The sequence below is a fragment of the Gracilinanus agilis genome, chromosome 1, assembly GCF_016433145.1.
Source record: "Gracilinanus agilis isolate LMUSP501 chromosome 1, AgileGrace, whole genome shotgun sequence".
In the NCBI taxonomy this organism is placed as follows: Eukaryota; Metazoa; Chordata; class Mammalia; order Didelphimorphia; family Didelphidae; genus Gracilinanus; species Gracilinanus agilis.
This window is the reverse complement of record NC_058130.1, coordinates 672144118-672171619: the sequence shown is the minus strand read 5'-3', so window position 1 is coordinate 672171619 and position 27502 is coordinate 672144118. Positions and strand designations below refer to the sequence as shown.

The 27502-nt window shown below is 34.3% G+C and overlaps 1 protein-coding gene across 2 annotated transcripts in view; it reads left to right on the top strand.

Annotated features, from left to right (window-relative positions):
• Positions 1–27502, top strand: part of TMEM65 (transmembrane protein 65) — a 48731-nt gene that overhangs the window by 12308 nt on the left and 8921 nt on the right. The window contains exons 2-5 of one of the 2 annotated variants that reach the window (XM_044669032.1): positions 3541–3621; positions 16868–16912; positions 22019–22086; positions 26438–26492. In XM_044669032.1, the coding sequence (XP_044524967.1) occupies positions 3541–3621; positions 16868–16912; positions 22019–22086; positions 26438–26492 (249 nt within the window). The remainder of the gene's footprint in view (positions 1–3540; positions 3622–16867; positions 16913–22018; positions 22087–26437; positions 26493–27502) is intronic. The other variant, XM_044669039.1, reaches the window with a different exon arrangement.

The following is a 27502-nucleotide window of genomic DNA, read 5'->3' as shown; positions in this document are numbered from 1 at the left end:
CCAAATAGTTTAACTCTTTGGTTCATACATTTTAGCATTGTTCAACTAGACAGTAAACTTTATTGAAGGCAACGGCCTTTTTTTATATTTTGGTATTTTTAGAACTCTAATGTGGTTCTTGATATCTTTTGGTTATCTTTGTCTTGTTTATTTTCTCTCATTGATCATTTCCAGTCAGTTAGCAAGTCCTGTTGATTTTACATCCATGACATCTATTGCATCTTTTCCCTTTCTGCCTATATCTACTCCCAGCCCTGTAGTATAGGCTCTCAATCCCACTTGCTTGGACTATTGTAATAGCCTCCTTATAGGTCCTTCTAAATGTTAATTCTTCATTACTCTCCCCCTGATATTTATAGTCATTTTTTCTTTTTCATCATTGTCAGAAAAATTTTCCTTATTCATAGATATGTAGATCTATCTGATTGTGTCATTTTTCTGCTCACAGATCTTTAGTGATATATTACCACCAAGAAAAGTCTAGATTTTTTTGCCTGGTATTCAAGTTTCTTTAGAATCTGGTGCCAACCTACCCCCCTAGTTCTTTCCCCATATTATTCCTCTTAATGCACTTTAATGTCTGCCCAACTGGACAATTCTTTATTCTTTGAGCATGTGTTAATGCACTTATTTGTGACTCCAAGTCTTTGCTCACTCTATTACCCATACCTAGATTGTCTTCACTCCCATATTTTCACTTGTTGAATTCTTACAACCAAAAAATACTGTTTCTTCTTTGATACCTTCCCCATTTCTTTTCTTCTTGCCTGCCTCCTTTCCTCCCTTCAGTTAAAAAAAATGTTTATTAAGCTTCTGTTATATGGAAGACACTGTGCATGCATTAGGTACACAAAAACATAAATAAAAATGAAACAGTCTTAGTTCTCAACTGAAAGGATACAAGATATAAGCAAAAATTAAATATGAGATAGTTTGAGGAGGGAAAGACTAGTAACTATAGGAATTAGGAAAGTTTTAATGGAGAAGCTAGAACCTAACATGAGATTCAGGATTCTGAAAGATGGGGATAAGGAAAGAACATGTTTTAAGCATGGCCTATGGTTAGTCCACATACACAAAAAGAAGAATGATGGAATGGTTATTAAAGGTCCCTGAGTAATTCAAGGCATCTCTGATCTCATTAGTGTGGGCATCCTTCACTTAGAGATGCTGTTGTTCGGTCAATCCTGGAGAAGTTTGTCATTTTCTTCTCCAGTTCATTTTACAAGGAAGAAACTAGAACAAACAGGGTTAAATAACTTACCCAGGGTCACACAACTAGTAAGTGTTTTGAGACTGGATTTGAACTTGAGTCTTCCTGACTCCAGGTATGGCATTCTATCTACTGGGCTACTTAGCTTCTCACATAGAGATACAGTTCTGATACTTTATTTTTATGAATTACTTCAGGGTGCAAAGGATAGTAAAAGAATAGAAAAAATCATGCTTATTATTATTTTCCAGGAAAGGGGATAGATTACAAAACTACTAAGTCACATACACTAATTTCTCAACTTTATGAAATCTGAATAAAATATTGACCTTGGTGAAATTTTGGGAATGGAAGAACATGATAGGCTTTCACAGATGACCTAGTAGAAATCTACACTGTTGCAGATGTATGATTAGCTGAAAAGTGTAGTGAACACATGGTTCTGCTGTGTTGTATTTTGATTTTTTTTGGTTTCGTTTAGCTCAGTTAAAAAAAATACAGTCTTAAAGCCTTTTTCAAAACAGAGTCTTGTGGGGCAGCAAGTTAGCATGGTAGACAGAATGCCAGGCTAGGAGTTGTGAGGCCCTGGGTTCAAATTTGACCTCACATACTTCCTGGTTGTGCTATCCTGAGTGCAAGTCACTTAATTCCAATTGCCTAGCCCTTACTCTTCTTCTGTCTTAGAATCTATATTTGGTAAGGGTTAAACCAAAACAAGAAGTCTCTTCTGCAGATATTAAGGTCATATATAAGATTCTTTGAGGTAACTATTCAACTACTCCCTGATCATCTATATCAGGGGTTCTCAGCCTGGAGTCTGTGAACTTAATATTTTTAGTATTTTGATAATTGCATTTCATTGTATCTGGTTTCCTTTATCATCGTATGTATTTTATTTTATATATTTAAAAACTCATTCTGAGAAGGGATGCACAGGTTTCACCAGGCTGCCAAAGAGGTCTAATGACACCAGAGGTTTAAGAACTTATCATTTACATGCTATCTAAAAGTGATCACTACAGGTTTTTTTTTTTTTACTTTTTATTTTTTTATTTTATCTTTTAAACCCTTACCTTCTGCCTTGGAGTCAATGCTGTGTATTGGCTCCAAGGCAGAAGAGTGGTAAGGGTAGGCAGTGGGGATTAAGTGACTTGCCCAGGGTCACACAGCTGGGAAGTGTCTGAGGCCAGATTTGAACCTAGGACTCCCCTCTCTAGGCCTGACTCTCAATCCACTGAGCTACCCAGCTGCCCCCAGATCATTACAGTTTTGTTTTGTTTTTTTTTTTAAACCCTTGTACTTCGGTGTATTGTCTCATAGGTGGAAGATTGGTAAGGGTGGGCAATGGAGGTCAAGCGACTTGCCCAGGGTCACACAGCTGGGAAGTGTCTGAGGCTGGGTTTGAACCTAGGACCTCCTGTCTCTAGGCTTGACTCTCACTCCACTGAGCTACCCAGCTGCCCCATCATTACAGTTTTAAAGGATGTTTTGCACAGAATTCAAGTGGAAGTCATATACCCTGTAAATGTGATATCTACTATATATTTCTATTTGCAGATGACATTTTCCTGATCGCATCAAGCCCCAGAACAGCATTGGCCTTTATTAGTAAGACTGAATCTCCTCAGTGAGTCAGTGTAACAGTTCATACAGGAAAAAACCAAGTGGATCAAAAATTTCTATTGTCTAGACTATGATGTACAATTGGATGACTGGTCTTTTGAATTAGTTCATGAGATCTTATGTGGCACTTTAATCTTTTAGAGCATTTATTATGTAACAGCATATTATAGCTATATTTGTCAGTTTCTTATGCCCTCTTATACTGTGATCTCCATGAGGACAGAGGCTTTTGTTGTATCTAAACTTAACATCTACCCCAAGGCCTAGAATATATAAAAGCATGATGAGGTCATGGTTTATATCTCTGATGGATCCTCATATCATTGGTTAAACATGTATATAAATTAACTTGGAAACAGGATTCAGTTCCTGGACCTTGTGAGGAGGGAATTGTCTCTTTTTGACAGGTACTGTTTGTCAGACAAAAGTTTGCTTTACTAAGCTGAGTTAAGATGAAACCTGTTTTTGTTTTAAGGTGGAAAAAGTCTATCTCTTTTCTTCCTTTTCCTACTTAGGAGTATGTGGACAAAAATATGCATATTATATTTTTTAAAAAGGTATTATTTCTTTCTCTGAGTGTGTTCGGTGTATTACATTTATATTACATATATTATTTATTATTTTGCTGGAAATATAGCAGTTTAGAGTAAAGGCAGACATTATTATGCAACATATAAAAACCATTTGCTTTGAAAATATTTTAGCATCCAGATATCCCAAACCTGATCTTGCTCTTATGCAGCGAATGAAGCAGGAGACATCACCTGAAACCCCTGATAGTTTCGGTATAGTAAAGCTTTCAATATTTAAGTTTGGCATATGTTTGCATATGGCAAAACACCAGTATGACAAAGCTTTGTACTTTTTTGGGAAGAGAATGCTTTGGAGATTATGAAAAAGTGTGCATTTTGGTTTGTTTGAATTTCTAGATTTTGAATATTTATAATGTGTCTATATTCAGCTTTTGTTTTAATTATCTAATCTCTCATATTTTGTGAATGATTGAAAAGCCTACTGTGTTTGCTGTTGCATGTTTTGATACTCTAAAAGTCTACTTAGCTAAGCAAATATTCAAAAACTACAAAAATTAGGCATATTTACACTATAAAAACAGCAAAACATCTAGGAAGAGAAACATTCCTAAAAAAATAGCATTAAGAAATTTTTTATGTACCTATTGCCAATGCGATTGGAGAAAAAAAAAGAGCCTGAAAGAATTATTAAGGCTATAATATAAAAAAAAATTAGTGTGATTTCATGAACAAAAAGAACTAATTTAGCAGTCAGCAAATTGCATTAAAAAACTTTAAATAATTTAAGAAGTTAAATATTCAGAAAAGGAAACTAACCTAAAGCAAATTTAATAAGGATGTAAGGCCTAAAAATAAAGTTGTACCTTAAGAAAAAAATGGACAAATAAAATTGACATTAAAATGGAAAATATAACTTCTTTGTGTAAGAACTTTTTCCTAGTGGATTTTTTTAGTATCAGATATATCATCTCTCAAATGTTGATGAACTTTTTAATATAGTTTTTATTTTAACATAGTTTTTTTTCCTTCCTAATTGATTCTTCTACTCCTTACCCTAAATTTTTTCTTTCTTAAACCTCCGTAATACTAGCTCTCCATTCTCTCAGCAAAAGACCTAGTCTTATACTATACTATACAAATTGGGGCCATTTGCTTTGAGCTTTCTTTTCTTCTGAAAACTCCTTTACTTTCTCCATTTTCTCCTCCTTTATTCCATTCTTTGATATTACTCTTCTCTTTCCATCACTTACTCCTCCAGACCAATCCTTTCCATCTCCTTTGCTAGACTGCTTCCATAATCATCCCTTCAGCTAATCTTTAAGTTCTTCCTATATGCTACTTCTTCTCTGCAGCTGTCTGCAAACTATACGGGTTTCCTTATTTTTGAGTAAGCAAATGAAAAAATCTCCTTTCATTTGACTCCTTGCTATTTCCTCAAGCCACTTAGCCATTGATTCTCTTTTCAGAGCTAGGATCATTAGAGAAAATTATCTATGTTCCTTGACTTTTAGTTCTTTTCTCTCTTTTAGAGTTTGGCATCTTACCTCATTTTTCTTTATTTTTTTCCGTCTTTACAAAACTTATTTTTTTATTCAGGCCTTCTTTCCCCTCACCATGCTATAGAAGGCATTATGTGACAATACATATAAATGGCCTTTCCATGTTTCCATTTCTCAGTTCATTCTCTGGAGGTGAACTCACAAATTATTCTTCAAATAAATCCTTAGCTGTATATTATACACTCCTGGATTTACTTATTTCATTTTTCATTTTTTCATGTGAGTCTTTCTAAGTTTTAAAAAAATTAATCGGCTTATTTGTTTCTTAAGGTGCACTGACCTCATTTTTCAACTGAAATTGCTCTCTTCAAAGTTACAGTTGGTTTCTTAATTGTCAAATCTGAGGACTTTTTTTTCAGTCTTCATCCCTTTTAATTTCTTTGTAATATTTGTTATTTGTTCACCATGTGTCTCTGGATTTTTGTGATACTAGTCTGTCTTGGTTCTCCTACCCATATGACCTCTCCTCAGTTTCTTTGTTAGATCATTACATATATATATAACTCCATAATATGGGTATCCCTCAAACCTTTGCCTTGGGCCCTCTTTTTTCTCTTTATGCTCATTTTTGATGAGACCTTATGTGTTGACACTCATTGGTTCATTAATCCTCTCTATGCAAATGACTTCCAAATCTATCAGTCTAACCCTAGTCTCTTGAGTTTCTATTTTAGAACACTTTAACTGGTTGTCAAATGGACATCCAAAGCTCAACATCTCCTATTATTCCAAATGTATTTCATTATAATATACCAAACCCACCTCCCTTTTAAAATTACCCATTTATATTGAGCATCACCCTTCCACTATTAGGTTCAGAACCATGGAGACTTCTTTGATTCTTCACCTTCCTTCACCCACAAACCATTTCCACTGGTTTTAACATGTGTTATCGATCAAGACCTATTTCCAAATTGTTGATAGTGGCATTGGTGTGGTAGTTTTGAGTCTACATCCCCAATCATGTCCGCCTCAACCCATGTGTTCAAACAGTTGTTTTTCTTCTGTTTCCACTCCTGTAGTTCTTCCTCTGAATGTGGGTAGCATTCTTTACCATAAATCCCTCAGAATTGTCCTGGGTCATTGCATTGCTGCTAGTACAGAAGTCCATTACATTCTATTTTACCACAGTGTATCAGTCTCTGTGTACAAGGTTCTTCTGGCTCTGCTCCTTTCACTCTGCATCAATTCCTTGAGGTCTTTCCATTTCACATGGAATTCCTCCAGTTTATTATTCCTTTGAGCACAATAGTATTCCACATGTGAAAATATCTTAAAAGATCTTGGAACTCTGATCAACTTAATGACAAAGTAGCAATTCAAAAGAATGAAGATAAAATACATGTATGTACCATGTGGCATGTACCTCCTGGCAGAGAAGTGATCAGCTTAAAATGTAGAATGAGACGGACATTTTTGAACATAGCTAGCTAATGTGAGAATTTGTTATACCCCAAAATGTAGCAATGGACCTCTAATTCTCTCTACCCTTCACTTCAGGGTCTACATTCTGGTCACTTGCCTATCTTGACCCTTTAGTGAACTAGTTCAGTTCTGTTCTGTCCTCTCAAGTCCATTGTTCTTTTATGTCACCAGTCCTGCCATATCAAGCCTCTGTCCTGAATTACTTTCATCACCTACTTACTGCCTTTACTTCTACATATGTACTTCTGAGTGAAACTGTAGAAAATCATGAAACTTCTGACTCGATTTATTACAAATTAATGTTACATTATCTCCACTGGGCCCTCAATGAAGAAGGCAATCCTTTTATACTTCCCTAATTGACTCACAATATCCTGTTCACCACAATGACTCTTTCTAAACTTTTCATCCCTTCCAAAATCTTCCTTGATTCCCTAAACACTCTTATCTTGAGACTCTTGCCTCATACTTTCTTTGAAAAGAAATTGAGACTATTTGTTGTGAGTTCATCCTTTTCTTTTTCTCTTCTCATCACTTAGATACTTTGTGCCAGTTTCTCCTCCTTCGCTTCTCTCTCACATGAAAAAGGGAATGGTCATTCCCATTGCCAAGGCAAACCCATCTACCTACATAAGTGATACCATTCTATCCTGTCTCCTCCAGTAAATTGCCATATTTATCCTCCTCTCACTTATCTTTAGTCTCTCCCTGTCTATTGGCTGCTTCCCTACTGCCTACAAAAATGACCATGTCTTACCCTCAAAAAACCCTCACTTGATCTATCCATCACTGATAACTATCTTCCTATAGCTTTTTTTCCTTCTCTGACTAAACTTGTAGAAAAGGCTATCTACAATTGATGCTTCCACTTCCTTTCCTTTCCTTCCCTTTCCTTAACCCTCTGTAGTCTCATTTCCAATACCTAATCACTCAATTGAAACTACTCTTTCCAAAGTTTCAGTGATCTTTTTTTTTTTTTTTTTTTAACCCTTGTACTTTGGTGCATTGTCTCATAGGTGGAAGATTGGTAAGGGTGGGCAATGGGGGTCAAGTGACTTGCCCAGGGTCACACAGCTGGGAAGTGGCTGAGGCTGGGTTTGAACCTAGGACCTCCTGTCTCTAGGCCTGACTCTCACTCCACTGAGCTACCCAGCTGCCCCCATCAGTGATCTTTTAATCAACAAATCTAATGACCGTTTCTCAATCTTTAGCCTTAGCCTTTTTGCAGCCTCTGACACTGTCAATTACTCTCTTCTTAATACTCTCTTCTCTTTGCGTTTTCCTGAAACTATTTTTTATTTTCCTGTTTCTACTTCTATGACTGTTCCTTCTCAGTCTCTTGCCGGATTTTCATCCAGGTCACAACTTTTAACTGTGAATATTTGTTCTGTGCTCTCTTCTCTTCTCCCTCTATACCATTTTACTTGATTATCTCTTCAGCTCCAGTGGCTTCAACTATCATCTCTTTGATTTTCAGGTATATTTGAATAGCCTTGACTCCTTTGCTGACTCCCAGGCTCGTATCTCCACCTGCCTTTCGGACATTTCATTCTCATAGACATCTTCAAGTTAGCTTCTTCAAAGTTGTTTGCCTTTTTCACTTAAAGTTTTCCCCCTTCATAATTTCCCTAATGATATAGAGAGTGTCCCCACCACCTTCTCGGGCATCTTGGCTTATAACCTAGCTATTACTCTTGATTCCTTACTCTTGCTCTCTTTATTCAGTCAGTTGCCAAATCTTGTCATTTCTACCTTGAATGCTTCCTTCTATGCATTCTTTCTCTTATCTGATACTACCTCTACTCTAGTGTAGGCTTTTAATCAGCTTGTACCTGGACTATTGAAATAGTTCACTGATTGGTTTCCTTGCTTTAATTCTTTCCCTTCAGTCCATCCTCTACTTGGCTCTTAAAGCTAGATCCCTTCCTACTTTTCTAATTTTCTTATGCCTTACATCTTCCCACCTTCTCTGTGATCCAGTGATGTTGCTTTCCTGGTTGTGCCATGTTCAGTGGTTCCCAAACTTTTTTGGCCTACTGCCCCCTTTCCAGAAAAAATATTACTTACCCTGTCACATACTATCACCACCCCCTTACAGTTATTCACCATCCCCAAATGCACCTGTGACTATCACCATTCCCACCCCCCCCATTGCTGCAGCACCCACTAGGGGGTGGTGGCACCCACTTTGGGAATCACTGTTCTAGAGACTCACATCTCTTGATTGAATGAACATTTTCACTGGTTGTTCTTTATGTCTGGAACTTTGTCCTTTATCTTCATTTTCTAACTTTCTAGTCTTCCTTCGTATGTCGGTTAAAATTCCACTGTCTGCAACAAACCTGTCTTAGTCCCCCTTAACACTAGTGCCTTCCATCTCTTGATTGTTTCCTATTCATGCATTCTGTCTGTCTGTATGTCTAGCACTCTCTGGATCTCTGTTGGTTCTACTTCTATAACTTGTCTATACATAGTTGTTTGCATGTTGTCTCTGTTAGGCTGTGAGCTCCTTGAGAACAGTACTGATTTTATCTTTCTTCAAGGGAATGATATAGTTCTTGCATACAGGAGGTATGTTTAATAAATATTTGTTGATTGACTACTGAGGGTTTTTTGGTTTGTTTCTTGATTTTTTTAAAATTCAAAGATATTTTATTTTCCCAATTACTTTTTTTTTTTAAACCCTTACCTTCCGTCTTGGAGTCAATACTGTGTATTGGCTCCTTGGCGGAAGAGTGGTAAGGGTAGGCAATGGGGGTCAAGTGACTTGCCCAGGGTCACACAGCTGGGAAGTGTCTGAGGCCAGATTTTAACCTAGGACCTCCCATCTTTAGGCCTGGCTTTCAATCCACTGAGCTACCCAGCTGCCCCCTCCCCAATTACTTTTAATAATAATTTTCCATAATTATAAGCTTCAAACCATTTTCTTTCCTCCCCCCACTTGAAGATAAGCAATTTGATTTGGATAATACATGTATTATACAAAACACACTTCCATATTGGTCATTCTTGTAAGAACACATTCATACAGAAACAAAATCCCCAAATAAAACTGTAAATTCATTGATGTGAAAGATAGTATGCTTTCTTCTGCATCCATCCAGCTCAACAGGTCTTTCTCAGGAGGTGGATAACAATCCATCATGAGACTTTCAGAAAAGTGGTAAGAGCTAGGCAATTGGGGTTAAGTGACTTGCCCAGGGTCACACAGGTAGGAGGTATCTGAAGCCAGATGTGAACCTGGGACCTCCAGACCTGGCTCTTATCCATTGAGCCACCTAGCTGCCCCAATACATGTTTTTGTAAAAGTCGGGTTGGTTAATAAGTTTACAGTGAAGTCACATAATTCTCTATGTAGTTTCCCCATTTCTTCCTCACTGAAACAGTTTTTTTCTTGTTTATTCAGGATTTCATTCTTAGCCAGTTCTCTTGGATATCCACTCACTCTAATATGTTAGTTCATTTGATCCTACCTGTCCTTTATATGGATCTTTTTGAAATCTGAATTTTGATATGTCAGATTATACAAAGATTTTCTTCATCATCAGCTCATGATGGAGTAGTACAAGAATTAAATTTTAATGGCTGATTAAAATATATGAAAATTATAAATAATATGGTAGTTGCCAATTCAAAGTATTATTGCTCAAAGTTGAAATGACCTTTATTTAATAGCTTTTATTTGCAGAAGAGGTAGAAAGAGTGAAAGTAGAGAAATACATAAGAAATTAGCCTAACTAGATATTCCTCTGGTGGGCTCAGCCAGGACTTGTTGACCTTCAGCTGGAATTCAGCTCTCTCCAGAAGACAGGAAGGGAAAGCTAGCTTTCCACTCACCAAGTTCCCTCCAAGAGGCAGGTCAAGACAATGGCTTGAGCTGAAGGTAATAGACTGACTTTCTTCCTTGAGCCTACCTTCTTCTTGAAGCTGACTTTCTTCTTGGAATTGACTTATTTAGCCCCAGAAATTCAGGACCTTTTTAGAGTGGCTTATCTTCCAAATTGTCTAGCACTGCCCAGGGGGCAGTGTTTGTGGGAACCAGTTCTCATCTTCTGGAGGGGTGGATACTCATCAAAAGGGTTCAGATTCCTGGCCGAGTTTCTGAGGGTGTGAATTCACTAAGTGGTTTGTGAACTCCACTTAGTTCAGGTTTGTGTTGATTCTATCAAAAAGTGGACAAAGGAGAGTTAATCCTGTCTTCACCTTCTAGTGAGGTACTTAAGTTAGTGTTAACTAAAGTGTTAGTTCCAACTAGACAAAGAGAATAAAGGATTCCATTTCACAAGTATAAACTCAAAGAGAACAAAGAATTCCCTTTTACAGGAGTGACTTGCTTCAGGGTTCAGATTATTTCCTTCTCATCAGTCAGTTCCTCTTTATTGATCAGAATCCTGTCCAGAATATCAGTTCCTTTTCTCTTCCTCTACCTATTTAAGGATGAAACTATAAAACTATAATGAAGATAAGTTGAGAAATTCTAAACCCATCTTGTTTTAGTGAGGGAAAAAGAAAGAGAACAAGTGTTTTAAAACATATACTGTGTGCCAGGCACTGTCTGTGTACTTTACAAATATCTTATTTGAACTTCACAACAATCCTGGGAGGTAAGTTCTGTTATCTCCATTTTACAATTGAGGAAACTGATGCAAACAGAGGTTATATGACTTGCTCAGGGTCATATATTGAGTAGGTGTCTAAGGCCAGATTTAGCATAGTTATTCTGGATTTGAGACCCATTATTCCATTGTGCCTTCTTGCTGCTTAGGTAGAAAGAGAACATATTCCAGTAGATGTTCAGATAATTTTTCTCTAGCACTGTCTTATCTTGCTTCCCTGCCACATTTATTTTCTGTTTCCCAAACTTTTCATTCATTTCTTCTTTCCAGGTGAGGAAATGAAATTCAGTTAAAAATCTTTGATTGCTTACCTGTTATCCCCCAAATACTATTCTAGGTCCTGTGGATACAAAAATAAAATTTTGTCACTGCCCTCTTGATTGCTTACATCCTATTATGAGGCATTAGGAGGGGATTGTTTGGTATATGGAATAAGTTTTATGCCAGATGGTATGTGATGGAGGCTAATGAAGAGATCTTGACAGAATACTTTAAATCTGAGAAGAGAACACATTCAGTTAAAGGATCAGGATAGATTTCCTGGGCAAGGAAATCCCTTTTAAACTAAGCCTTTAAGACTAGCTGAGCCTTAAGATAAACTGAGAAAATCTAAAAGACAAAATAAGAATGGAGTATTTTTTTAGGCATGGAGGACATGTTGGAATGTATAAAGGTGAGTTTTGGAAACAATTTCATTTTCAATTTGGAAAGGATATAGAGTACAGAAAGAACAATAATCTGAAGTAAAGTTGGAAGGATGGCTGGTAGGTCTAGTATAGCATTGGTGAAGATTTGGGGAGCTGTTCGGTTCCCCCTCTTCCCAGCGCCCAATGACATTTTTTTCATGCCCCACCTCTCTGTCTAGCCCCAAAATAAGCACTTCCTCCCTCTGCTCTCTTTGGTCAGGGGAACTTACAGACAGCTTGAATTTGCCCTCTGGGCACTCACACTTGGTAAAGGTTCACCAAAGCTGGTCTAGTCCAACCCCATCATTTTATCGATTCATTGGTTTTTATTTTTTAAATAGAATTTGTTCCCAGATATCTCAGCCCTTCCTTCCCCTTCCTGCACCAATAGAAGGCTTCACTTGACAAAAGCTATATATGTGTGTCTTTCATATCTTTCTTTATCAGTTCTTTCTCTGGAGGTGTGAACATCACAAATTATTCTTCAAATATTAATTCTGTAGTTATATAGTGTTACCTTAGTTTTATTTGTTTCACGGTTCATTATTTTATGTAGGTCTTAACAAATTTCAAAAAAATTAATTGGTCCATCATTTCTTATGGTGCAGTAGTATTCCATCAAAAGAATGAATTTCCCATTGTTGGGATAGCCACTCATATTTTATTTGGTGTTATCCAGTTACAAAGCAGTTTGGCTATCTAATAATAGTGATTTGACTGGTTTAAGTAATAGTCTTGTTTTAGAGGGAAGAAAATTGAGGCTGTAAGAAATAAAGTCACTCTAAAGTAAATCACTTAGTTGGTAAAATTATAGAGCTATCAGTCAAGTCTAGGTATTTCTGTTTACCACGACTACTATTACTAACTAACTAGATAGCATTTATATAGCTTCACAAGGTTTTCAAAGTGCTTTAAATATGTTTATACCATTTTATCTTTATAACAACCATGGGAGGTAAGTGCTATTATTATCAACATCATTTTGTGGAAGAGAAAAACTAAGACTAGTTTTGAGGTTAGTGACTTGCCTAGTATGTCTCTGAAGTAAGATTTAAATTTAAATTTTCTTGTCTCCAGATCTAGCACTCTAGTGGCCTAAGCAAAGGTTGTCTGAATATATGTTAGAGATATTGCCAAAGACATTCCAGAATTGGAAAAGACTTTGGGCTAGCTACCTTTTTAAGTTCCCCTTCAACTCTAATGGTTTTGAAGGAGAACCTAGGCCATTTAGGCCAACCTTTTTATTTTACTCTAAATCTAGTGCTTCTTTCTTGTACCTTATTACTCATCTCTGTTGAACACAAAGTATTATTTAATAAAGTGTGTCTTTGAAATAGATGATCAACTCTAATTTCTTATGTTAATTTCAGATTGGTGTGCATCAGTAGAGGGAGTTTCCACACCTGGAATTCCCTATGCTAATGAAACTACAAATCTACCCCCCAAAAGTTTCATTTTGAATATAATATAGTTCTAGTGGGACATTGTTATTGAATTACCTGCATATTTTTCTCTGCACCTCCTTACTTGGAGAAGAAAATTAAGAAATGTATTTTTGTGAAATCTTTTTTCCCTCTCCTCCTTCCTCTTCTTGTACTTTTGTATAGTTCCTTTTCTACTTTGGAACAGCAACTGAGCTGCCAGTGAAAGAAGCTTATTTAAGCAGAAAATGCTTTCTTTTGCTGGGGCATGTAGGGGCTTAAATTGAAGCCATATGCCTTTGAATGAGGTTAGCATAGAGAACAGCTCCTAAATATTTGTTCCTCTGACTTGGCCTGGCAGTTCTCACCTTATCTTTCTTTTTCTCACCTTCTTTGGATTTTGTTCTTCCTCTCTACCTGAGTCTACTTCATTTCTTCCTCTCCCTCTCCCCCTGCCCAGGTGAATGTAAGCTTCTTGAGGGGTGGGACTATTTTGTTTTCATTTTTGTAGCACCTTACCTGGCTTATATAGTAGGTACTCTTTATATGCCTCTTAAATCAAATTGAATAGGAAGATTTAAGTAATGATCTCTTTTAATTGCCTAAGTCTTCTTCTCTTGGACCAGACTCTTGAGAAGAAACTGGAAAGAAAAGAAATCATTAGCTTTGAGTCATTTACATATCATATTCCTTATTTCTCTCTCTTTTCTCTCTCTTAAAATAAACACATGGGGTTCTACCACTGATTACTGTAGATAATCCACTTTTTAGAAAACAAGAGGTGAGGGTTAATGAATGTTTTTCAGGGAAGTTGTGGGCTAGGGTCCCTATTCATATATAAATATATATATATAATTTCTTTATACTTCCCTCCACTCTTTTATAATGGAAATATCATGGAGAAATTATGTAAGTATAGTATTAATAGTATAGAAAGATCACTGGAAAAATGAAGTACTAGATCCTGAAACTCTGAATGTATATTTTAGAATTGAGCTCCCCTAAAGTTAATTGTTCAATATCTTCTATACTCCTAGTTTAAAAAAATCACCCTAGTTTTTCTTAGATCTCTTTCCGTGTAGATCACATCTGTGATCAATCTGTCTTTAGGATTTGGTATAGTATTCTAGTACATGTTTAATCTCTAAGTAATACATTTCTGTCATGAATTATGTGTTTTCCAATTTTTGAAATGGAAGATAAAATCTGTGAAGGTTGGTTGTAAACTAGGAATTAAGTTAAATATTTTGAAGAGTTTTTTCTCTCTTGGTTAAAAAAAACCAGGATACAGTTCAACATATATGGAATAACATATATAGCATTCAAATGTTCAAAAATTATAATGTAAATAAAAAATATTTATGCATTTATCTCTAATATCTTACTTTAACGCCTCATTGGACCTGGAAATAAGTTTAGTTCTTGAAGGCTATGCCTGCAGAGTACAAACTCTGGTAGAGTCAATAAAACAGAAAGGCTTCTTGAACACGTCAATGGAGAGGCTTTGTACCAGGTTGATTGCAGGATATTGAATCTTGGTCTTGAAGACCTTCTACCATGTCTTAGCAGTTCTGCAATTGGAGGGAGGACCCACATTGATTAAATCACAAACCCTTGAAGTATCTATGAATTTATTCTAGCTAAATTTCTTCCACTTAATTAGAACTTATTTTACTTACTATTTCTTAGCAAGTCTTTTAGGCAAGAGACAGAATCTATCTAATCATGGATTTATTTCATCTATTTGTCAATTCTTCTGTTTCATCTATATGTCGGTTCTCCTTTGCTCTATCTTCCTTGCAATATTTCTTTTCTCCTTCCCCCATCTTTGATTTTCTCATTTTTTTATTTTTTAGATCTTTATGTGTAGTAGGGAAGAAGAATAATTATTAGAGTACTTGACATTTTCTCTTTACTACTACACATTTATTCATAAACCTGAACCTTACACCTTTTTTTCCACCTGGTATAGAACATGTTAATATATTTGTTCAGTATTCAGGCAGTTTGAAGAGATGGAAGCAAGGGTTCCATATATTTTCATTCCATTGGGAAGGTCGTGCTTATTGAATTTTAGGTATTCCAAGAAGTTCCAGTCAACTGAAAAGGACCTCTCCTCACAGTGTCAGAACTGTGGTGATGATGAGAGTAATGCAACTAACAGATAGTGCTGGTATGTAACCTTTGTTTTGCATGTTTATTTCACCAGAAAAAAATATATGGACCACAGGGGTAGATTATATTTTGAAAAACATATCAGAAGAAATATTTGCATGTCTTGAAAATAGGTTATGGTGTACTGGGAGAAGAGATTTTGTAGGGAAGAAGAATAAAAACCCTTATATGTCCAATTTCTATGATGTCTCCTGTATTTCTAACATTAAAAATTATATTCCTGGTTTGATTTCCAACTAATTTGGTATCAACTTGACTAATGGTGAATCTTTTTGTGCCTGTTTTTGAATGGTTTGGTGATATTCTTATTGATTGTATGAAGTCACAAATAAGCGCTGTATTGTTTCTTTTTAGTTTTGGAATATGGGTCCATCCTGTTTATTTAATTTTCACTTGAATTCTTTAAAACCTGCCTTACTAAATGACTACACTAGAAAAATATTGGCTCAACTAATATTTTTCTGTTTATAATGTTTTTCATTATATTGTAATAGATTAGCTTTAAAGCAAAGTTAAATCTTTAAAAGAAAATTAATTCTAACACAATTCTTTTATGTTTGTTCTAAGCTCATTCTTTTTATAGTTGGTGTTAGTTACTGTAAAACAGTTTAACTGGTGGTATCATTAATTCTTTCAGATTATAAAGGTTGCTGCTTTGCTCATATAGTGTAATTATGTAGTTTTTATAATTGATGTTAATATTTTAAACATTTTTTCCAGCTTTTACTAGAAGGAATTTTGAATACTTTTCAAATATATTATAAACTAGTGTATTTGTACTGTTACTAGAACTCTTAGTTTTATAGCACTTGCAGCTTTTTAGCTCTTTGAATAAAACTGTTTTGTCCCTTGTTAATAAACTAATTCTTTTGATTTTATCTATGTAAAAAAAGATTAAGGCATAGAGCACAAATCTCTGGATGTTACAAATTATTTTTGAATGTATTCCATGACTGTTCCTAAGGTTATCTCAAAGATATGTTTTCTTTTTCCATGATGTATTTTTTTAGGAATTTTTCAAAAATTGCAGGATAACTTTTTTAAACCCTTACCTTCTGTCTTAGAATCAACACTGTGTATTGGTTCTAAGGCAGAAGAGCAGTAAGGGCTAGGCAATGGGTGTTAAGTGACTTGCCCAGGGTCACACAGCTAGGAAGTCTAAAGTCAGATTTGAACCTTTTGTCTCTAGACCTGGCTCTCATTCCACTGAGCCATCTAGCTGTCCCCCAGGATAACTTTTAATGTAGAGATAAATTTTGTGAATCCTCAAGATAATCAGTTTTGATATAATTGTGAATAAATCATTTATGGTGTGTCTGACACTAATTGATACACAGCTTCCTCAAATTGTGAGTGACCTCAATAGTTATCCGGAGGTCATAAAACAAAGTAGATTCAAGATTATTCTTATTTACTAGCCCTATGAATTATCATTTTCATTCTGCTAATAAAAATTGTCTTTAAATAATATATGTAAGTAAAATATAGTATGAGTAAATTAAGATTTTTCCTCTTCTGAAAATTCCAGCTATTAGAAAGAAAATGCTTCATACAACATTGAAATCAGAGATATATGAAATAGTAATTAATTGCATCATATGCTTTTTTCTCCATAGAAAAATTGGAAGCTCCACCACCTAACCCGGCACAACTGAGATATGGTAATAGTTGTATAAATGTTGAATAAATATCTTTTGCATTTTAATGGTTTTATTCTTCAGTACTAGAAAGGGTTTTAGTGCATTAAATATATATTATGTGTATCATAGTGGAATATATGGTTATTGTATTGATATACAAGGACCTTGTTAAGAAATATTAGTACTATGGGATATCTTATTGACAAATTTAATTTAAAATACTGTAAGCATAATAACTCTCCTCAGAGGGAAAAAAACTGCTTTGATGGTTGAATTTTTCAGTTCCATAGGAAAAATGTTTACATGCTCTTTTGGTTAATAGGTTAACCTTTTAATGAATTAAGAATCATAAGACTTGAGCATAAGGACAAAAATGATAGGTCAGATTGTTCTCTGGTGTGAAATGCTTTCTCCAAGCATTTGGAAGAGTAATGAAAGTGTTGGTGTGAGCTTAGAACACTAGAAAAAGCCTTTCTGCACAAACTTGTGTCTCAAGCATATTATTGTCTGGAAAATATTGAGGTTTTAGGAAGACCGAAACTGGGATTTAAAACTAAACATTTGACTTATAGTTGCCTTGGAAAAGATGCTTATTTAACTTTTGATAATTTGAAAGGGTTAATGAGTTAAATATTGAATGTTGATATAACAATAATTACTGCTAGATTATTGAATGACTATTTTCCCAAAGGGTATTAGAGCAGTCCTTGTGACTTCTTACTAGGCTAAATTAAAGAGTTAATGGAGTGCAATACTTCATAATATAGACATTCCATCTTTCAACTCTGGTCTTTTGCATAGGCTGTCCTCTTTGCCTGGAACATTCTCCTTTCTCCCCTTTGCCTAGTAGAATTCTCAGTTTCCTTCAAAGAATAGTACAGATGTTACTTCAGTCTGTTAATAAATAAACATTTATTAAGTGCCTACTATGTGCCAGGCACTGTGCTAAGGGATATAGATACAAAAGGAGGCAAAAGACAGTCTCTGACCTCAAGTAGCTTACACTCTAATGCATTCAATAAGCACATAGGTACAAACAAACTATATGCAGAATAAATAAATAGTTAGAGAAAAGGCCTGAGGATTAAAAGAGTTTGGAAAAGGCTTCCTGTAGAAAGTGGACTCTTAGTTGGGATTTGAAGGAAGCCTTGGAAGCCAGGAGGCTGAGATGAAGAAGAGCATGGCAGTCTGTGAGGGACTGCCAGAGAAAGTGCTTGGAGCTGAGAGATGGAGTATCTTGCTTGTGGAAAGGAAAGGAAGCCAATGTTATTGGATTAAAGAGTATGTGCCCCAGGAGTAAGGTGTAGAAGACTGGAAAAGTAGGAAGGGCTAGGGAATGGAGGACTTTTAATGCCCCACAGAGAGATTTTGTATTTGGTCTTGGAGGCAGTGGGAACGCCTGGAGTTAATTAGGAGGAGGACATGATTGGACCTGTGCTTTAGGAAAATCACTTTGATGGCTAGATGGAGGATGGATTGGAGTGGAGAGAGACTTGTGCACACCAGTAGGCTATTCCAGTATTATGAGGTGATGAGGGTCTGGACCAGGGTGATGGCAGTATCAGAGGAGAAAAGGGGATGTATTTGAGAGGTATTGCAAAAGTGAAATCAACAGGCCTTGGTATCAAATTGGATATGAGGGTGAAAAAGATAGTGAGGAATCAAGGATGACTCCATGGTTATAAACCTGGGAGTGGAAGGATGATGGTGCCCTTGACAGCAATAGGGAAGTTTATAAATGAAGAAAGTTTAGGGAGAAAGATGAGATCAGTTTTGGGCATGTTGAGTTTAAAATGGGCACTATATATCAAATTCCAGGTGTCTGAAAAGAAGTAGGAGATGTGAATTTGGAGGCTATAGAGAGGTTGGGGCAAGAAAGGTAGACTTGAGAATCAGCATAGAAATGGTAATTAAATCTATAGGAACTAATGAGATCGCCAAGTGAAGTAGTATAGAAGGTGAAGGAAGGATAGAACCCTGAGAGACACTTATGGTTGGAGGTTGTAATCTGGAGAAGGATTCAACAAAAAAGGGGTCAGATATGAAGGAATAAAACCAGAAATGACTTCTTCCCTAAGGAATCCTTTTTGGATACCCTCCCAGTTGTGAGTGTTCTCTCAACCCATGACTTTGTATTTCATTTTTCTATAGTTTGCATATACTTATTGGTGTGGGTTGTTTCTGTACCTTCTCTCTTCTCCCTTCCCTCTTCTCTCATGTAAGCTCAAGGGCAGTTTTTCCATCCTTGTATCATCAAAGTCTAATATTGTGCTAACACAAAATAGGTGCTCAATAAATGATAATTGAGTAAGATATGCTATAAAAATGAATTTTTCCCCTCTTTCCTTCCTATTCTTTTGAAAAGTACTTTTACCAAAATTGGCAATTACCTTCTTTTTGCAAATAATAAGGAAATCCACTTTCCCCAGACATTTATGCTTTATTTTTTCTTAATGTTAATAAAACTTAAACTTCTGTTAAAGGACTTCTATCATGGTAAGTAAATATGAAAATATTATATAGTTAAGATTTCAAAACTATCTTTTGCCATTTTGCTTTCCCTTGAGAACTTTTTTGGGAGTGAAGGGTAGGGTTTTTTTCCCATTTAAAAATAACACTTGACTTTCTGATCCTTTCTTAATAATTAAAATATTTTTATTAGTATATTTTTTGTAACATCTAGATTATCTTCTGTACCGTTCTCCCAGAGAGACATTCTTTATACTAAAAAAAGTTTTCATTAAATGTTAAGATATGTTTATAACTATTATAATTCTATCTTGGAGATTTAGATTAAACCACAAATTATAAAACAGCCTATATAAGGCAGCTTTGGCTACCTCCATAAATTTCATAGTTACCTCATGTGGTCCTTGTATTTCCATATAAGATGGATTTGATCACTCTATTAAAGATATTTTTCATGAAATGTTTGGAGATTTTAGCACCCTTTTTGGCGCTCATAATATAATTAATACAAATATTAGTGTTTGTCAATGACTTATTTATTTTCTTCTCTATAAGAACTGTAGTCGTCTTACATTGTCCTGTCTTATTTCATCTGTCAGTATCTTTTTCTTTCTTTCTTTCAACCTGCCACTTATTTCTAGCCCAACTTGCATACTTTTCCCTCCCATCCTTTTTCTCCTTCCCCTCCCCATAAGAGTCAATTTAAGGAACTGTAGAAATAGGAACAACGGATTTAACTTCCAAAGTGGCAAACTTAGGTTTGATATAAAGAAAAACTTCCTAAGAATTAGAACTGGTCCCAAAATGGAATGGGCTGCATTCTCAGGGAATAGCTTCCTTCCCATTTCAGGCAAAGGCCAGATGATCACTTTTTTGGTGTGATGTAAGGTATCTTATTTTTTTGGATAATGGTTTGGATTAGATGGACTCTTGAGTTTTCTTCTCACTCTGAATTCAGTGATTTTGATTATTCCCACTTATAACATTATGACTTTCTTAAAATGTTAATATTAAGTATTAAGTCTATTTAAGGAAGATGAATGATTAAGAGACCAAGGTTGAGTTAATTTATATTTCTGTAATTGAAAGAATCTATTGCACTGTTTTGGAAGTTTGCTGTGTTTTTTTTTTTTTTTTAGATTTTTATCATTTCTGCCACCTTTTTATATAATTAAAGATGCTATTTAACTAAAGCATATTTTCCCTGTAATTCCTTTCATAAGTATATCATGAGACATAGAGTATGGAAAGAAACTAGTTTATGATTCACTGTTTTTCTCTTGTCCTTAAAATTTTTGGTAGTGGCCATGAGTAAGAAGTTCTCTTTACCATTTGCTAAATTTAGCCAAGAAAGATTTTCATTTTTTGGTACAAAGCTCACAACAATGAAAACTGGCATAGAGTGTCAAGTTAACAGGAGTTAAAGAGAGTTCTAAGAGCATCAAAATATACTGCTGAACTTCTTTGGCTATCTCTTGGCTTTGTTTTATAACTTTTTATGTTAATTTTATATTATGCCCTTAGTTAAACCTATGGCTAACAACTCCTTGACATATGATATCATGTAAAATTTGTTTCAATGGGGTACTCTTAACAAGTATCATTTAGGAAAAGTGAAAGATTAAGAAATTATGGATTTAGAGGGTTTTTTCTTTACTGGTTAGAGAACCCCAATATAACTCATTTGTTATAGTTTTTGTAAGTCGAGTAATACAGAATTCTATAGAATGTTGGAAAATAGTTATGATACAGTAGAAAGAGCATAGTGTCAGATGTTTAAAATCTTGTCTTTGAAACTTAATAGCTTTGTGATCTTGGACAAGTGACCTAATTTCCATGCACCTCAGTTTCCTCATTTGTAAAATGAAAGGGCTTAGAATAGATGACTTCTGAGACCACCTCTAGATAGTGATTCTATGATCACCCTCTAAGTGGGTGTTTGTTTATACTTAAGAGGCTTTAAGACTAACCTCAGATTAATGGGAAGCTGGATTGTTTCTACCTTTGGTAGGGATCCTATTACTTTCCTTTTAAATAGAGCAGTCTTTGCTATGGTTATGTGAGCTGAGCTCCTAGGAACTGAAGATAAACTGAGAGAAAAATTACATATTTGAAAGGTAAATGCCTATAACTTATGTGAGGTTGTCAGTCTCCCTTGATATTTCGAATACTGTTCCTTGTTAACCAAAATCATTTTATTTGGAGTTCGTGTTTTGGTAGGTTATCATTCATTACTAAAGCTTATATATGTTTTCCTAATTTTGAAATGAGTTTTCTGTATCTTTATATGTGAGAAAGAAACAGGTTAGTTCTACCAGGTCAAACATGGAAAGTTGTAAGTGTGTGCTTTATACCAGTATAAAACATGCAAATATAGTAAACAAATATTTTTTACATATTATATGTAGTAATTAGAAGAAGTTGGAGCTTTAGTGTTGTCTGTGCCTGTGAGGCACTGTGACTATAAATACTAATTATTACTTAATTCTGGGAATTACAGAGATACTGTATTAAACATAAGCGCTCCATAAGTTTCAAGGACTTTTGGAAGATTTGACCATATGTTTTTCTTTCTTTTCCTTTTTTTGTGCTAAAGTTGTGGCAGCCTTAAACTATATAAGGTATTTATTGCTTTTCTGTTTTTTTGATGTTTTTCAGTATTCATCCACAATGCATTACCTTTCGTAGGGTTTGGCTTTTTGGATAATGCAATTATGATTGTTGCAGTAAGTTCCTTTTTTTCCCCCCCACTTCTTATTTAGTAAAGGAATTAATGTGATCTTAAACATTTCCTTGTATATTCATATATGAAATTTTAATTTATTTAATGAAAATATATTATTTTATTTGTTCTATTTCTTAGAAGCTGTTACCTTAGTTAAATTTTAAGAAATGATTCAAAAGAAATGTTCCAATGATAGGCATCATTGATTATATCATCAGTTTGGTTTAAGTTTATATTTTCAATTGCATATTATGTTGTTCACACTTATTTTGAATAAAGAAAACAACTCTAGAAATGTGTATGTATATTTGTGCTATACACATATGTATGCATATATGTATAGGCACAGATATACACATGCATGCCTATATTTTCTGATGTTCTTTAGAAGCATATATAGATAATTCCTAGTTTATAAACATATTGTATTTTAAAAATTTAAACATTTTCCCTTAAAGCATTTTATATGCCCTTACTTGACCTCATTTGATTTTCATAACAACTTTGTGAGGTTGATATCAGACATTATCCCCATTTTACAGATGAGGAACCTAAGACTTAAGGAAATTGATAGCCCATAATCACGTAGCTATTACTGAGATAGTATTTGAGGCCTGATATCTTCATTGCTTCAGAAAAGTACTTTTTCTACCATATAACACCATCTCTCAATAGGAGAAGAAAGTTATACTATTGGGATTGATTAGCATTTATAAAAAAATGAAGAAAAATGAACTTGGTAGTAGAGAATTAAAAGAAATATTCCTTATGCTTTGGAGAGGAAAAGAGGAGGGTGAATGAAATCTTTCAGTTCCCTGAGATATAATGAAACATAAATGCATAAACTAGGAAAATTTAATGTTTTGTGTTTGCAGTCCTCTTATCCAAGGAGATTAAAATGTTTCATAACTGTGACTCCTCAATGTTAATAGTAACCCAAAGAAGAAATTGAGGGATAGCCATAGCAAATTAGTTTTGAAAGTGGAACTAAGGTTTATCATAACTACCAAATAACACCTCAGTCCATATTTCTTCTAAGTTTTAAAGGTATTAGTGAAAATACTCAATTTCAGAAATGGAAGTCCTTTTCCAGACCTAAAGTTGATTAATTGGTTAGAAAATAACAAGAAACTTTGAAATATGACTTAATGATTAGAGAGTCATATGGAACTTTAATCAAAAGAAATTCACCCACAGTGTATTTATATAAAGTAAATATAGTTGAGTATAATAGCACAGTCATTCTAAAATTTTAAAATATAACTTGGTGAACATTTAAAAATTTGTGGTACAGATACTTGACAATGTACAACCTTGTATCTATTTTATTAAGTCTCTAAGTATCTAGACATGAAAATTTGAGATGATTTAGATAGAAATCCTGGGACACCTTCACCTTTCTTTAGAACAGGAGCTCTTGACCAGTTTTGTCTTTTGGATTCACCAATATAGTTATCAAAATGTATTAGAAAAAAAAAAAACCAAATTCATGAATCCTCCTGAAATCTATCCAAAGGCTTCTTGTTAAGGGCCCACCTTTTAGGAAGAGCAAGATAGAACTAATAATGGTGGAAACATCCAGCTCTAAAATATTTTAAGTTGTAGTTTAGCATAATTAGAAGTTGATAAGCAATTTGTCAGAATGAGTGTTTACCAGAAGAAATTGAGACTAACTGATAACTCTAAAAGATTGGAATAGGTTACATAAGGTGAGCAGTGGATTTGATCCCTAAAGCATAACTTTAAAGTCTAGTCATTTGAAAATGTCTGTTGCTATTTAGTTGCTTACATTTACATATTAGAACAGAATTTACCATGGAGTGTTGATGACTTTTATGTGTCCGAATATAGCTTGTTATGCTACTTAGTTAATGCCTTGTAGTATTAAAGTAGTTGAGTTCAAATATAATTATAATAAATATATCCATGATGAATTGTTGATTACAAAGTAATGTTAATGTAAGATATACACATGCTCACAATATGGTATATCATATTGATTTATGCTTTTTTGTGGCAAAACACATTGTGGCTTCATTATTTTGTTTTAAATAAATTCCCTGAGCACCTTATCTGTCTACTTAAATATTTATACAAAAGCCCTCTGAAATCAATCATAAATTTTGGGGGGAATATTTAACATTTTAAATGATTCATTACATTGTTTTTATAAATATGAGAACTAGCTAGATTTATGGGCTCCAGACATATACCCACCCCATTGTAGTCGTGCTTCAGTGATTCAATTATGCTTACACATTTAATACTGTGGTGTTTGTCTCCAATTCTTATTTATGTAACACCATAGCAAAAATAATGAAGCACCTTATTGTTTTACATAGTGCAAAGAGGACAATTAAAGGGTAACTAACTTGAAAGAAAATTCATCTCATGATAGTAATAATAACATCAATAAAGAAAAGCCATTTCTGGGGAATTCTTGCAGTGATAACCAAAAGGAATCCGCCTTGCTTTATCTTACTGCTGCCTTCTAGTACTCCTGTGTATAGAGCATGTGTGCTTGGAAAAGACAAAGTTTCCAAGATTCTTAGTTTTCTCCTCTCCTGTTTCACAGGGCACTTGAGGGCCCTTAATTCCTTGGGCTAATTCCTCATTATTTGCTTCCCCAGCAGTGTTCATGGCAAAATCCCATTCAAAAGTCTGTGAATTTCTCTGGACTAGGATCTGACCTGACTGGTTTAGAGCTTTGGCTTATACAAAAATTTCCTCATGTAGCTCCTTATCCCATTTTCACATTATCCAACACCCTCTTTCTTATAACAGTTTATATATATGTAGTTAGTATTGAATAACTTTTTATCTGGTTTTATTAGGATAGATATTAGCAGATCTTTGAAATATGAAATATTATTTAAGTTGGGTTTAAACAATTATTATCTAGCTATATTTAAATAATACTTTGCCCACAATTCTTTTGCTTTATTTGGGAATTTTCTACATCTTCATGCTATTTAGAAGGCAAATAAGTCTCTTATGTGAAACTGTTAGTAGCTACTTGAAAAATAATTTTCATTTACATTTTCCTCTCAGACGTCACTAATGTTATATCTGCCCTTTCATTGCTTTCAGAGAAGCAATAGATATTTTTATATTCCCGAAGCTGCTAGTCATTTCTCCTTTACATGAGTACCCAAGTTACTTATTATCTATAGCAGATTAAAATACATAGTCATTCCTATTTCTTTGCTTGCATTTTCATTTTTTCTTTTCTGAATTTATTTCTTTGAAAATTTACTTGGGTTACTACCTTGAAATTAAAAAGTTTCTACTAGATCTTTTATACATCAGCTTATTTGGAGCCGATGTATGGCAAGTATTAGATATTATAGCGGTAAAATAAAGAAGTCTTGTGGGGAAAAAACAAAATCAAAGAGATTAAGGTAAAATTAGCTAAATTTTCTTTTAATAATGTGAAAAATCCCTGACTGGTAGTTTAATATTCCCTTAAATAATCTGTTTTCAGAGAGAATGTAGTATGTTTTCAGAAATGAGGTTAGAGATTTCTTCTGTCCCCTCTCAGACAGGAGTATGAGAGATTACTTTTGAGAGGCCAGTTCCTATAAGTGTAGCAGAGTAGACTGGACTGGAAAATGAGAACCTGGGATTTACTTTCCAGTTCGATCTAATCAATCCCACTGAATAATTTAATATTTTGTTGCCCTAGGTCCCTCATCTGCAAAAATGGAGGTAGTAATATCTAAGTCCCTTCCCTTCCTCAGGGCAATAATGAACATCTATAAAATATCTTGGATTAAATGTGTTATAGAAATAAAAGAGGGCTTTGTTTGATGCTATAGATTAATTGGCTGAAATATTATTGCTTCTTTTCCTAAAGAACCATCTAGTCTTAAATTGTCTGATATATACATACACACCCATGATTTAATTGTTAGAATGATTACTATTAAAAAATAATTCAGAGGATCCCTAGAAAATGAATGTCTTTTTAAGCCTCTTAATAGAAAGTAAATTCACAAAAGAGTCACCTTTTAGCATTAAAATCATATATGAGCAAGTGTATCCTTAGTTCAAATATTTTACAAAATATCTTTCTCTGTAAAATATGCCTGATTTTGTTTAATATGTATAGTGGTATGCATTTTTTCTCCCACAAATAACATAATCTAACTTTAGCTAAAATATCTTTTCTGAAATCATCTCTGCTATATTTTTTATGTAATACCAAACTATATGTTAGAAATCTGATTTTAAGAATTTTTTTGATATTATCATTATATAATTATAAATTTATTTTGTGATTTTCTACATTTTAATTTTTTAACTTTATTTTAAAATATTAAAAATGTCTTTTCCCTATTTTTCATTTTTAGGGAACCCAAATAGAGTTGTCTATTGGAATTATTTTGGGGATTTCAACTATGGCAGGCAAGTAATATGAATAAAAGGTTCTTATCTTATTGTTTATGCCCTGAAAGTTTTCCCCCCAAAAAATTCTTGTTGAAGAAGATAATTCATTCTAAATAGATTTTGTCATATCATTGAAATATCTTTTAAAATATTAATTATTTATTCTTCCTCATTTTGTATTTATGTAATAATTTTCTTAGGGGCTCAGAACATTTTAGTGTATTTTACTCTGGGCAATATATTGACTCCCATTGGTCATGCCCTTTGTTTTACATAGATTACCCCTTTCTCTCACTCATTTTTCCTTTACCTTCTCTGCAATACAATTTGTCTATTTTTTTTTACAAAAGTCTTTTATTTGTATTCTCACATATGAAACTCAATGAAATGGGTAATAAAAATATTTTTTTCCATTCTGAGGCCCATAATTTGATTTGCTCAAAATAACATGGATAAGGGGTAGAGCCATTAACTCTAGGTTAAGTGACTTCATCAAGTTCACACAGATAATAAATACTAATAAATGAGACAAAAGTTTAAACTCATGGCCCGAAACTCCAGAGCCAGTGCCATTTTCACTGCTCTGTGGTTGTGCTGAATAGAAGTGAAAAGTTAGATGGGTTGGAAGATCTGGGGAGAGAGAAAGAGTTCACTTTTAGATATATTGTTTGTTATGTTACAGTGTAGCCAGGAGACCTTTAGAAATACAACATTGGCATTCTAAAGAGAGATTGAGGATAGAGAATTTATATTTGAGAGTCATTTGAATACTTGATAATAATTGTAGATGGTCACCAAATGAAAGAGAAGTGAGAGAAAAGAAAGGGCTAAGGACAAAGCTGTAAAATCTCAGTTAGAGAAGGCTCCTCAGAGGCAGTCTAGACCTGTACTTGTCCAAGAATGCTTTCTAATATAGTTGACAAATGGCTATCTAATCTCTTGAAGACTTGAGTTTGGGATACAAAGACAGATATAATGTATAGTTTATTCTTGAGTTGCTTAAAATCTAATCAAGGGGAAAACATATG